General features: G+C 43.8%; 1 protein-coding gene and 1 long non-coding RNA gene across 36 annotated transcripts in view; one reads left to right on the forward strand and one right to left on the reverse strand.

Moving 5' to 3' along the window:
- COBL (cordon-bleu WH2 repeat protein) overlaps positions 1–12,552 on the reverse strand; it is a 288,078-nt gene that overhangs the window by 110,920 nt on the left and 164,606 nt on the right. For all 35 annotated transcript variants that reach the window (XR_013523869.1, XR_013523868.1, XM_035253433.3 and 32 more), the window contains one exon: positions 5,556–5,729. Coding sequence is in view for 33 of the 35 variants with exons in the window: in XM_035253433.3 (XP_035109324.2) it covers positions 5,556–5,729 (174 nt within the window). In the remaining 2 variants the exon portion in view is untranslated. The remainder of the gene's footprint in view (positions 1–5,555; positions 5,730–12,552) is intronic.
- Positions 11,300–12,552, forward strand: part of LOC108592824 (uncharacterized) — a 41,508-nt gene continuing 40,255 nt past the window's right edge. Inside the window, exon 1 of the long non-coding RNA XR_013523871.1 lies at positions 11,300–12,307. This is a non-coding gene — a long non-coding RNA (uncharacterized LOC108592824). The remainder of the gene's footprint in view (positions 12,308–12,552) is intronic.

Consider the following 12,552-nt stretch of genomic DNA (forward strand, 5'->3'; position numbering starts at 1 on the left):
CTGAGAGAGATGGTAAATACGCATGCTTATTTTAACAAGCGAGAAACAGCAGGCCTAAATGGAGAGAGGACTTGGGTCTGGCATCTGCTGGCCAACAGGTCTGCAGTCCAGCTCTCTGGGACTCCCCAGTACAGGGGCTGCCAGGGCCTGCCCCCCCTGGGTGTCCTCTCTGTGGAACAGGATCAAGCACACACCAGAATGACTGATGCTGATCAAATAGACACTTCGGTTCTTGATGAAGCGTGTCTTCGGGAATCTGGACAGCATAGTTTTATGACTTCCTGTAACATTCTAGTCACCAGATCCAGGAAATGGAACTTCAAGTAATAATGCTTTCCATTAACTTTCTAACAAACACAGATCATCCTCAGTCTTCACACAGTATGAAATACTATCTTTTTATGCATACACTGTGCTGAGATATTAGAGTAATAAATATCAATTCACACTTTCAAGTGCAAGGCCTTGTGCGTAGCCGATATTCAACAAATATTCATTGAATTCATAAGCACATTTTTTACAGAAAAGTCTATTCTAGGTTATACTAATAACTGATCATAATGCTGCCTCCATCGTCACTTATTTTAACGGCCAACATCACTAGCAATTTCAGTCCCAATGTACTAAACTTGAGATCATGGAGAAACGGACTTGTCAGCTTGGAACCTTATAGCATTGAACGTAATAAATGCAATAATTCAAATAATATAGAAAAAAGAAAGCTTGAATAACTCTAAAATTTTTTTGAATTCCTTGTCAATTATAATAAAAGTGGATTTATAGTTGGTATCTGCACAAAAGCAGATGTATAATAACTGAATATTGGCTGAATAACTATGAAATATATATTTGTGGATAATGAAAACCTAAATTAGTTAACACAGATTAGTAAACTTCCATGTTACTTATTTTTAATCACTTAAATGAAATGCCAAAAAAGTTTAAAAAACCTGCCAAGTATTGTACAAAGAAAGATGCCAGCAAGAATAATTTAGAGTATTGTGTCACTCTTTAATAGGTAAAGTGAGTCCCCTACAGAAGGGTGTCTTGACAGTAGTTGATTCTTCTTTTTTTTTTTTTTTTTTGAGATGGAGTTTTGCTCTGTTGCCCAAGGCTGGAGTACAGGGGCACAATTTTGGCTCACTGCAACCTCCGCCTTCCAGTTTCAAGTGATTCTCCTGCCTCAGCCTCCTGAGTAGCTGGGATTATAATGCCCACCCCTACACCCAGCTCATTTTTGTATTTTTAGTAGAGACAGGGTTTCACCATGTTGGCCAGGCTGGTCTCCAACTCCTGACCTTGCGATCTGCCTGCCTTGACCTCCCAAAGTGCTGGAATTAAAGGTGTGAGCCACCTTGCCCAGGGATTATTCTTCTTCATAAACAGAAGCTATCTGGACTTAAAGGGATGAGCAATTCTCGTCTCTAGAATCCTCAGAAGGTACGGAATAGTGAGTAGGGTGTTTGTGGTTTGTGGCTGAGAAGGGAAAACACCACCAAGAGAAGAGAGGATGCTGGTATTGTTTAATAGAATGAGCCTGCTGCAGGGGCTTAGCAATTTTTTAATTGTACATTTGGTATTTGCAGCAATAGATAATTCAATTTTTAAATGTCATCAGCCACTGGGTTAATGTAGAACCTGGCTGGGGCAATGGACCCTTCACCCCCACTGCCCAGCCCTCCCTGCTTCAGGAATGCTGGCTACTTCTGTCCCCCACTGCACTGTGGCCAGCTCTCATCTCTCACCTTTATGCAGAGCACACAAATAAGCACACAAGGTACAGAGAAGGGTGATCTCATGCAAGCTCCCATTTCTAGTGCTGGCCAAGCTGGAATCTGAACCCAGGCAAGTGCCATCAGATCCAGGTCTGACCATCACAGCATGCACTGGCCAGTGCTGTTCTTATTGATGCCATTTTACAGAGGAAACTGAGGACCAGAGATGAGCAGAGGAATGCCCACACAGGCATCTGTGTCGACAGCTTCTACTCACAATCTTAATCCTGGCCCAAGTGGGGAAACCATGAGCAAATAAGAGGAAAACAAAGTCTCCTTTGGGATGCGTTGCTAAAGACTCGGTGTGCCAGTCAGTCTGCGTTGCTCTAGAGAAATACCTGAGACTGGGTAATTTATAAATAAAAAAGGTTTAATTGGCTCATGATTCCACAGACCGTACAGGAAGCATGGCACCAGCATCTGCTCAGTTTCCGGTGAGGCCTCACCGGAGGAAGGCAAAGGCAGATCAGGCATGTCATGTCACGTGGTGAGAGAGGGAGCAAGGTCGGTGGGGCTGCCACACACTTTTAAACAACTAGATCTCAGGTAAACTACCAGAAAGATAACACTCATCATCATGGGGATGGCACCAAGTCATTCAAGAGGGATCTGTGCTTATGACCCAAACACCTCCCACCAGGCCCCACCTCCAACTGAGATCACATTTCAACATGAGATTTGGAGGGGACAAACATCCAAACCATATCACTCCATATAGGAAGGGGGCTCGGACCCAAATACAAAAGCAGCGAGTAAGAATTCTAGCAACTGCCTAGGGCCTGGCACAGAGGGAGTGTTCACCCTTTACAGGGCATGATGGTGAGAGGACAGCGTAGGCACCAGGAGATGAAGCAGGAAGAAAATCCTGTGCAGAACAGACAATTCCTCTGTCCTCCCAGATGAGGGTTCCCTGGGTCCCAGTGAGAAGGAGTGAGGGCTACTGATGTGTTTTAACTTTACTACATAAAATGATTATTCCACAGCATAGATGGATTCATTTTCAGGTAACTTTCCTGCTGAAGGATCTCATAGCAGATCTGTTACCTTTGAGTAGTCAAAATTCGGAGTCAGTAGCTGAGGAAGGAGATGTTCTATGGAGGATGGTTCTCAAAGTGAGGTGTGCCGGAGCAGCAGCACTTGAGAGGCATATGCTCAAGCCCCATCCAGACCTACTGAATCAACACTCAGGTGGGGCCCAGGAAAGTGTGTTTTAACAAGCCCTTTGGGTGATCCAATGCCCGCTCAAGTCTGAGAAATCCTGAGAGCATAAGGTGCCTTAACGGGTACAATTAATCGTTCTGGTCTGAGGGTTCCACATCATAAAAGCTGCATTCACAGCACTATGGGAAGAGCCATGGGGTCTGAGGAGAGCATTCAGCCACCTCCAGGCTCTAACACCTCTGGGAAAACCTCTTCAAAAAATACCTTTAGAAATAATAAACACACATGATCAAATCATGAATGCATAATCAGGTGAGAAATATTAACATAATGATTACAATTTTTAGAAAATTTTCAGATGAACTGAGGATGGGTAAAATTATCCCACCATTAGAACTTAAAGAAGCAAATACTGAATTTTTAAAACTAGCTGATAAAAAATAAATCTTTTAAAATAGAAAAATGTAGTCATTCTCATTTTCTTACAAAGTAGTCATGTCCCTGAAAATGAGCCTTTGCTCCTCGTTCAGGACACTGGCGTTAGTAACAGTTGCATGTAAATAAGGTTTCCCAAACAAACATCTTATCTTTATATGGAAGGAAGTTCACGATGAAGGAACTGACGTTCTTCCCCAACAACTACGGCAATACATTTTTGGGTTCTTTTCCCAGGAATCAGTAAATAACAAAATACCTTTCGTTTTAAAAAAGCATGTTCATAGCAAATGCCTAAATCGAATCCATATGCCACTCATATGCTTAAAAAGGAAGATGGTTTCCATGAGCCAATTTCTCCACTCATTCTGCGCCAAATAAAACAGATTTCAGCAAAAAGCGTTTACCGCCTCAGAGGAAACTCTGTTCATTCTTCAGGGTATAAAGTACTACTTATTTTTCATTCAGAATTCCCAATTCTCTACTTACTGTACATTTTCCCACTCGAGCAGGCTTTATCCACGGTGGGTAAGCACACTAAAGGCAGAAACATACAACGTCGTCTCTGGGTAGAAGAGAATTTTAAAATGCTGGTACAGTTCAGCATCTACATTCTATCACATTAAGAAAATGCAATTCCGATGAAAAGAAAGAAGCTGACATAATATTGATCCTGGACTTCATATATTTTATTAATGCTAAAGAAACACTTATCCTAAGCCAAAGCGAAAAGACATTCCCAGGGGCATCAGCAGGGAAAAGGCCAGTGCTATCAATATGATCCACATGTTATACTAAAGTTCAGAATCTACACCCAAGCAAATTAACGAGACACACTGCAGACAATCAGAAGTTTTCCATTTGCATCATCTTCTGGATGCTTACAACAAAAAGGTACCATTTTTGCCTAAATTTCTCTTTATGAAAATGCAGCTACCATATCAGGAAGAACTCAAAATAAGTCAGTCACATTAGAAAAAAATATGTATATATTTTTGAGACAGAGTTTTGCACTTGTCGCCCAGGCTGGAGTGGTGTGATCTCAGCTCACTGCAACCTCTGCCTCCTGGGTTCAAGTGATTCTCCTGCCTCAGCCTCCCGAGTAGCTGGGACTACAGGCATGCACCACCTTGCCCGGCTAATTTTATATTTTTACAAAAGAAATGGGGTATTTTTAGTAGAGATAGGATTTCACCATGTTGGCCATGGCTGGTCTCGAACTCCTGACCTCAGGTGATCCTCCTGCCTTAGTCTCCCAAAATGCTGGGATTATAGGTGTGAGCCACTGGGCCCAGCCTAGAAAATACTTAAGAGACACAAAAAGCAAAATATTTTATTTGAAAATGTGTTGCACTACAGGCTTTTTAGATAGATTTTTAGGGATAGGAAGAACAAAGGATGGGAGCAGGATGGTCTCTGAGACCCAGAGATAAAGAACAGCCATGAAGGAGCAGAGATGGATGACCAGAGAACCGATTTGCAAAACCAGACGGACAGATGAACATGCCTGGACGGATAGACAGGCAGGCTGATAAGGATATTACAAGGCATATCAGGACCCTGCCAGTGGTATCTGCTGCTATAACTTTTAATCAAGATCCACGGGCCACGCCTCACATTCAGGAGGCACAGACTTAGTTTCTAGGATATTTTGAGAGCAAATGAGCAAAATGGAGCTTTGAATCTGAAGACTAGCAAGGGTGTGACACTCTCAAACTATGCAGCTGGGCTAGGCCACACGACACAAGCGGCGAGAGTTAGGAAGTAAAGCCCTGCCGCAGAATGAGCGGACTCTGAATGTGCTTTCTGTGAACGCTGCCATTTGTGGCATGCAGTCGCCACAGGAAGCTGTGCTGCAGTCAGTCAGAAACATCTCAGCCCAGGGAGGAAGACCACATCCTTATCTTTACACCCACAGGGTGGATCTGACCTCTTAGGGTGGCAGGGAACAGGACTGAGCTGCCGGGCACATCCTGACTGCCTTGGGGAACTTGGCTTCTCAGAGTTTAAAACATGAGCCCCTTCTGGCATTTTGCCTTCAAGATAAAGCTTAAATATTTGCCCTCAACACGCTAGTTGCTACAGCCACAAATAGGAAGGACTACTGTGTTTCCAGGGAGCTTTGGAAGAATCACTGTGTCATTTAAAAGACGCTTTGGTTGTGAGAACAGCCCATTGCCCTACCTTTTCTGACGCCTTGTCTTGCACAGGTGGCCCTGAACCTGGAGGCGGAGGGGCTCGGCGCTTCTTCATCTCCGACTTCATGGACACCCCTGAGATGCTGCCCAGAGAGAGGGATGGACCCAACGTAATGGAACGTGAGTACATGGATGGGGAGTTGGGTGTCGTTAAACAGCCCTGTTGGGGAACAGACAAACAGAAAACCAAATCAGCGTGAGATGACTTCTCCCCATATGAATGTTCACACATGAAGATAAAGTGCCAATCCGTCCACCTGAGCTTGAATGGCATCTGTTTCTGCGGTCAGCTTGAATGGCCTGAGTGAGCCCTGCCTGTAGCTTTCCAGGGAAAGCTGGAGAAGACGCTGCAGGACAGACTCATGCTGTGAGGCTCACTTTCTTAATCATGAAGGCAATGGCAGACTCCACTAAGAAGAACACTTAGCAGCTAGAATCATTTGATCTTCTTGACCAACCTGCAGGTGTGAATCAGCTGCCTCAAAACTTTAACCTGTTGTTAGAATGACCTCACAGACCCTGAAAAGAGGAAGGAATGGATGGAGAAGTACATCTTCATGGGGAAGATACCAACGGTCTTTGTTATCTTGGGGAGTACTCCACCTATTGTCAGGAGGGGGCTTCGTTTCTTCTGATTTTCAGAAGTTATGAAAAACTGACACTAGTATAAGCAATACACTGTGAAGACTGTCTAGGAGCATCAGTGCAGTACTTCGTGACAGATACCTAATACACTGAAAGAAATGCAAACCAACACTCTAAGTAATTGCTCCCAAGGGGCAATTTCTGTACCTGGGGGAGGAGGTTAAAGGACACACAAACTTCTTGAATCTTTTTTCTAAGGTCTGCTTAACAGAACCATCTAAGTGCTAGTGCAGAAAGAGCATTTGGGGAACCAGCACTCTAACGTCAAACTGAAAACAAGATGGTACTATGCTGTGTCCTGGTGCCCTGACAGCTCTGCCACAGCACCTGTTACCAGGGACACAGTCAACACTGAGAGACAATGCAGTAGAGGGGTTAAGTCCACAGACCTTAGAGACACTGCCTGGGTTTGATTCCTTCTTTTGACCTTTGACAAGATTCTTTTTGGTGTCAAGAGTGAGATACAAACCATGGGCAAAGTTTCAAGGTTTCCCTACCCCAGTTTATCTCCTGTAAAACTGGGGTAAATAATAGTTCCTGTATTATAAAGCTATCATGTGAATCAAATGAGTGATTGCATGTAAGAGAGCTTTAAAGAGTTCTTGGCACATTGGCTGGGTGTGTGGTAACACACACCTGTTGTCTCAGCTACTTGGTAGGCTAAGGTGGGAGGATCTCTTAAGCCCAAGTTTGAGGCCATAGTGAGCCATGATGGTGTCATTGGAAGATGGAGTGAGATCCCACTTCTTTAAAAAAGGGAGTACTTGGCACAAAGTAAGTACACAATTTGTGTTAGCTATTAAGATTATTATACTTGCTTGCTTATATCTTTCTCCCCCATTAAGATGTGAACTCCATGAAGATAGCAATTATCACTCATTTTTACTGAAAACTGTATGTACTCCCAGCTCCAAACAGTTCCTGGTAGGTGGAGGGTCCTTCAGTCAACCTTCCTGAGAGTAATCAAATCGATGAGCCTCTGGGCCACTCTGCTTTCATGTTTTACATAATAAGCTTGTGGGTAAGATTGCATTTGAACAACTAGTTCTCCATATTTAAAATGAAGACATAAAGGAAATCCAACATATTAAACAACAGCTCAGTATTTGTGCTCAGACACAAACGCTGTTGCTATGCCAGTTATACTATCGTTTGTTTTCCTGAAAAAAATTTGAGTCACAGATTTTTCTTGTGCTTAAATATTAAAGCCAAAGGACAAAACACTCCATGAAGGTTGCTTTTCATGCCATTCGTGCTTCCCTGCAGACACTGAACATCAAAGATGCCCAATGCTCTGGGCATCAAGTACAGAGTTTCCATAGGAAACAGGTGAGGGTGGTGTAACAGGAAAGAAATCACGCCCAGAAAACTCATCAATGCTTACTTAGGTTCCCATAGAAAAATGTAAATTGCTCCCTTGAGTCCTTGAGCTCTGCAGCCATCATAGTCATTACTAAGCAAATAAGCCATGCAAAATAAACTCTGCCTTACATCCCCCTCCATGGCAACAGTGAGGATTCAGGCAGACGCAACTCAGATTTACTTAACCCTGCAGGATCTAGAAGACTAAATGAAGCACAGGAAGCAAACCAGAGAAGGGGTTTTGCTATTTGCAGTTCTGGAGCTGGAAAGGTATTTTGCTAGATGGCTGGTTTGCTCAAATACCCTCAGATTCAGGGGGAATGCAAACCCCATCTTTCTTCATCAGTAGTCAGTTAGCATATGGCCAGAGCATGGACCTTCTACACTGCTCTGTTTCCTCATCCATAATGTCTGCTGACAGTGATTGCAGATGCACGTGCTCAGGCATATGTGCATACACACATGCGCACCCACACACCTGCACTCACACATGTGAACACACATTATGGAGGTTGCTTAAAGCTGAGGCAGTCGACGAAGAACCACACGACTCTACCAGTGCCACTTGCTGTCTCTAAAGCATACAAGCCCCATCTGGCATCCCAGAAACATGAGGTCCATGGCAGTGCATTTCACAACCACATATCTAATTGCTTGTCTTCACTCCACCCTGTCTAGACATGGAACTCCCAGCTGCTCTTGCCCTCAGTCCTCACCACAACTATTCCTGCCTGACTGATTACTGAACACTGCTGTGAATCCACCTCTGTCCTGTAAATGCCCTGAGCACATCAGTAAGGTCTGTGCAGAATATTCCCTTAAAAGAACTTCGTAGCCCCCTCCAATTTAGTATCTATTCCAGGTTTAAATTCATAATGTTTTTTGGCTCTCATAAGCATCATGGACATGTTGGATTACCTGCGTTTTAGGTAGGTAATAGACCCCATATAGTAGGTACGCTCCTGTCTATAAAATGGGGGACATTTCATTTCCTTTAAAGTTGTTACAAGTGGCCGGGCGCGGTGGCTCACACCTATAATCCCTGCACTTTGGGAGGCCGAGGCAGGTGGATCATGAGGTCAAGAGATCGAGACCATCCTGGTCAACAAGATGAAACGCTGTCTCTACTAAAAATACAAAAAATTAGCTGGGCATGGTGGTGCGTGCCTGTAATCCCAGCTACTCAGGAGGCTGAGGCAGGAGAATTGCCTGAACCCAGGAGGCCGAGGTTGCAGTGAGCCGAGATCACGCCATTGTGCTCCAGTCTGGGTAACAACAGTGAAACTCCGTCTCAAAAAAAAAAAAAAGTTGTTACAAGCATTAAATAAGGTAATTTAGATAAAACACATTAGAAGTGTCCAATATATGTAGTTTCCTTCTTCTCTGATATGTATTTTGGGTGACAGTGGCCTCATGAGGGCCACAGTGAGATGACCTGAATGGTAGAAAGCCAGAAGGCAAAAGCACACTCATCCTGAGTCCTCCTATAAGTTCTGATATTGATTATCATCAGACGATGGGTTCCTCATGGTGCCATCTGTGACTCCGTAACTTAACTGAATTTAAATACAACAGGTGATTTTTCTCCCCTAATTTGTTCTACACAATCTACAAGCATCTCTTCCCACCTCCCCCGACACTCCCAAGGAGGCCAATCGCAGGGTCCCATGGTCCTGAGCCACCAGACCCTCTCCTCAGCTCTGCTACTCAACAGTGTTTTTCAACCTTCCCCATGGGAAACCAAAAATGTTTTGGTGTCAAGAGAATACTTGTGGTTTCATTTCGACCTTCCTTCTTTCCCTACTTTTGGAATTTGTGCACAGAATTTAGAAAACAATCCACAGAATAATGTGGGAGGAAAACATTGTGAAGTATTGAGTCCTTTCAATTCCTGGCTCATATCAATATGAAGTCAACGGAGAAACCAAGAGCTTAGTGCATGTAGTGTGGAGTCAAATCGGCTCCTGTTATCCCAGTTTCCTTGGTTGTCTTCTGCTACAAAGTGGCAAAGTTCACGAGGGACAGGCTACTGCTTGCCTGCGAGAGAGGTCTGGTTTCCTGTCCAAGCTTGTCAATATATACATGTTTTTAAAATCAAGTTCTTTTCTTGTAGGGAAGTGAGTCATCGCTCTCACTAAAGGTTGGCACCAAAATCCACAAATTTTGGCTGTCATGATCTTATCAAATGTTCTCAGGAGTTGCAAGTGCAACCAGATAAATCATTAAGAAAAAGCAATGAATCACAGAAAAAAGGGAACTAAGCAGACAGAACCTTCTGTCTCAGGCGTCATGGGACTTTGGTTGGTGGGATTTAAACTTCCTCCCCAGCAGCTGCTGTCAGCTGGAGGGACAGTCTAATTTGATGCTGCCCACCAGAGACAATGCAAAACTCTCCGTGTCCATGTCACCATACCATTGACAGCCAATCAAATTATTACATTCATTATAAAACAACAGTGCTTTGACCCTAGCATACACACATCCAAGGAGAGAGGACAGGAAGCAGAGGAAATGAACCATTTCTAGATCTGAGTGTCAGCTCAAAATAAAACCAGTATCATCTGCGACAAGTGCTTCTGACATGGGTCCTAATTTTAAATTTATACACACACACACATATATAGATATACACATATTTATGTATGCATGCGTGTGTGTGTATATATACGTATACGTATATGTATGTATACATATATATTTGATTGCCTCTGTTTGAAATGTACTCATCTCAGCAAGGCTTATTTTCCTTTTATTTGACTTTTATTGTGACCACAAAATACTATATCACTGGCAGGGACAAGGAGCTATGCAGAGCGAGCTCCGGGTGGCAGGGGCATGGCCCTGACAGCACAAGTGCCCCACAGAACCTGATAGGGCCCTGAGGGTACAGGGTGTCCCTAGAATACTTTTAGGACTCACAGGTACTACAGGGAACACGCTGTCGCCCTCACTCATTGACTTGCAATTGATCAGAGGTCAGTACCAAACAGGAAGTTGAGAATGTTCAAGGTAAACATTCCTATTTCGAGTCAGCACAAACTGCCATGGTTCATTTCCCTTTGCCAGAATTCTCAAAGTGATCCTCGCTGAGCTGCCTCACAAGCACACCAACATCACACAGTCTAAGAAGGATCAATCTGTCCATACAACACGAAGAGGCTTGGTGGATTTCAGCCCCATACTGTACTGCACAATACACTTCCAGGGACAAACAGGAGATGCTGTACCTGAAATCTTTGTTTAAATTGATTTTAAAAAGAGAGTGAAAGGGATGAATAGTTGTTTTGTTTCCATTTCTCAAAGGTATCCATCCTAAAAATACAATTGTGTCTTGACTCATTTAACCAAGTATGCCAAAAGTCTGAGTAGATCTTTTGACATGGCTATTGAGGAATTCAGATTTCTGTTTAAAGGTTAAGGGATATGCTTTGGTTACAGTAAGTATACTCTGAGCTGACAATCAACCATCCTCTCAGCCGAGGCTCTTCTAAATGGGATTAGATCCTCTTAGGATGGCATGATGTTTGCTATTTTGATGGTGAGAAAAACTGAGGCCCAGGGAGACTGACGGAGCTCCTCAGGATGGCTCAGTTCCCTAGTGATGGAATACACTAGAAAGATGAAACTAGAAATACATTTCTGGTGCTGCAGGCAGCCTCCTCTCCTTAGGCAATGCTGCCCCCTTTTGAAAGGCTTTATAACTTTTATTTCTTTCAATGCTTTGTTAGAGAATCAAGTGGGAGGGAAGAATGAGCTCAGAACCTGTTTCCACACTGGCTTTTCTTCAGATACAGGTGTCAACAAGACCCAAGGGAGAACGATACGACATAAAGCAGATGAGACGGACAAACACCATTATCCTTGCCTCACTCCCGGGGGTCTGGTGGGCAGAGCAGCTCAGATATGGCAAAGTTCCTGGTGATGTGAGAACGGGGAGAATGCTGCTTCTCAGCTGTGGTGGCTGGCAGTCCTGGGTAAGGGTAAGGCTGATTTTCTTTCCATGAGAGTGTTCTCTATTTCCTTATCCTCAGGGCACAGCCTTCCTGACAGATACTCCTTAAGGTGAATTCCTGAGCCAAATCCCGAGCTGTCTTCTGGCATCCCATCCCGGAAATCCTGCCGTGATTCCGAGGAAGTGGCAAACCAAGAAGCATGACGTATGCCAGCTTCATGTGAACTGATCAGCATGAACAGGCAGGAAAATGAAGCTCATGAATCTCATTTCTCTAGATAGAGGTGGGAGGGAAATGACCACTTTTTGGCTAAGTTCCCCCATGGAACACCTAGAGGATAGCATTTTAAGTCTTTAGAAGAAGAAAAGTGGCAGAAGCTATTTGGTCTGGATGCATATTTCAGCCAACAAAATACTATGTCACATAAGCTCTCTGATGGTTTCTCGACTGGCTAGACATTTTTGTAAAATGAGCCAACAAGGAGTATTCAACTGGTATTTGATTTTTTTTTTTTTTTTGAGGCAGAGTCTCACTCTGTTTCCCAGGCTGGAGTGCAATGGCATAGTCTCTGCTCACTACAACCACCGTGTCCCTGGTTCAAGTGATTCTCCTGCCTCAGCATCTTGTGTAGCTGGGATTATAGGAGTGCGCCACCAAGCCTGGCTAATTTTTGTATTTTTACTAGAGACAGGGTTTCACCATGTTGCCCAGGTTGGTCTCGAACTCCTGACCTCAGATGATCCACCAGGCTCGGCCTCCCCAAGTGCTGGGATTACAGGTATGAGCCACCACACCCAGTCTGGTATCTGATTTTCTCTTAACAAAACCTGAAGATGAGACTGAAGGTAAGCTATTAGACAGTGTTTCATTTTAAGAAGCAGGACCACCTGCGAGCTATTGGAATGCTTAGAGTGTTTAACAATGACAATTTCGGAAAGGCAAAACTTTCTGAAAAGCTTGTAAATTAAAAGGAAATGAGCCCCTGGGTGCTTCAAAGATGGATGATGTGATGTGTGTCCTCAG

This window comes from Callithrix jacchus, chromosome 11 (assembly GCF_049354715.1).
Source record: "Callithrix jacchus isolate 240 chromosome 11, calJac240_pri, whole genome shotgun sequence".
In the NCBI taxonomy this organism is placed as follows: Eukaryota; Metazoa; Chordata; class Mammalia; order Primates; family Cebidae; genus Callithrix; species Callithrix jacchus.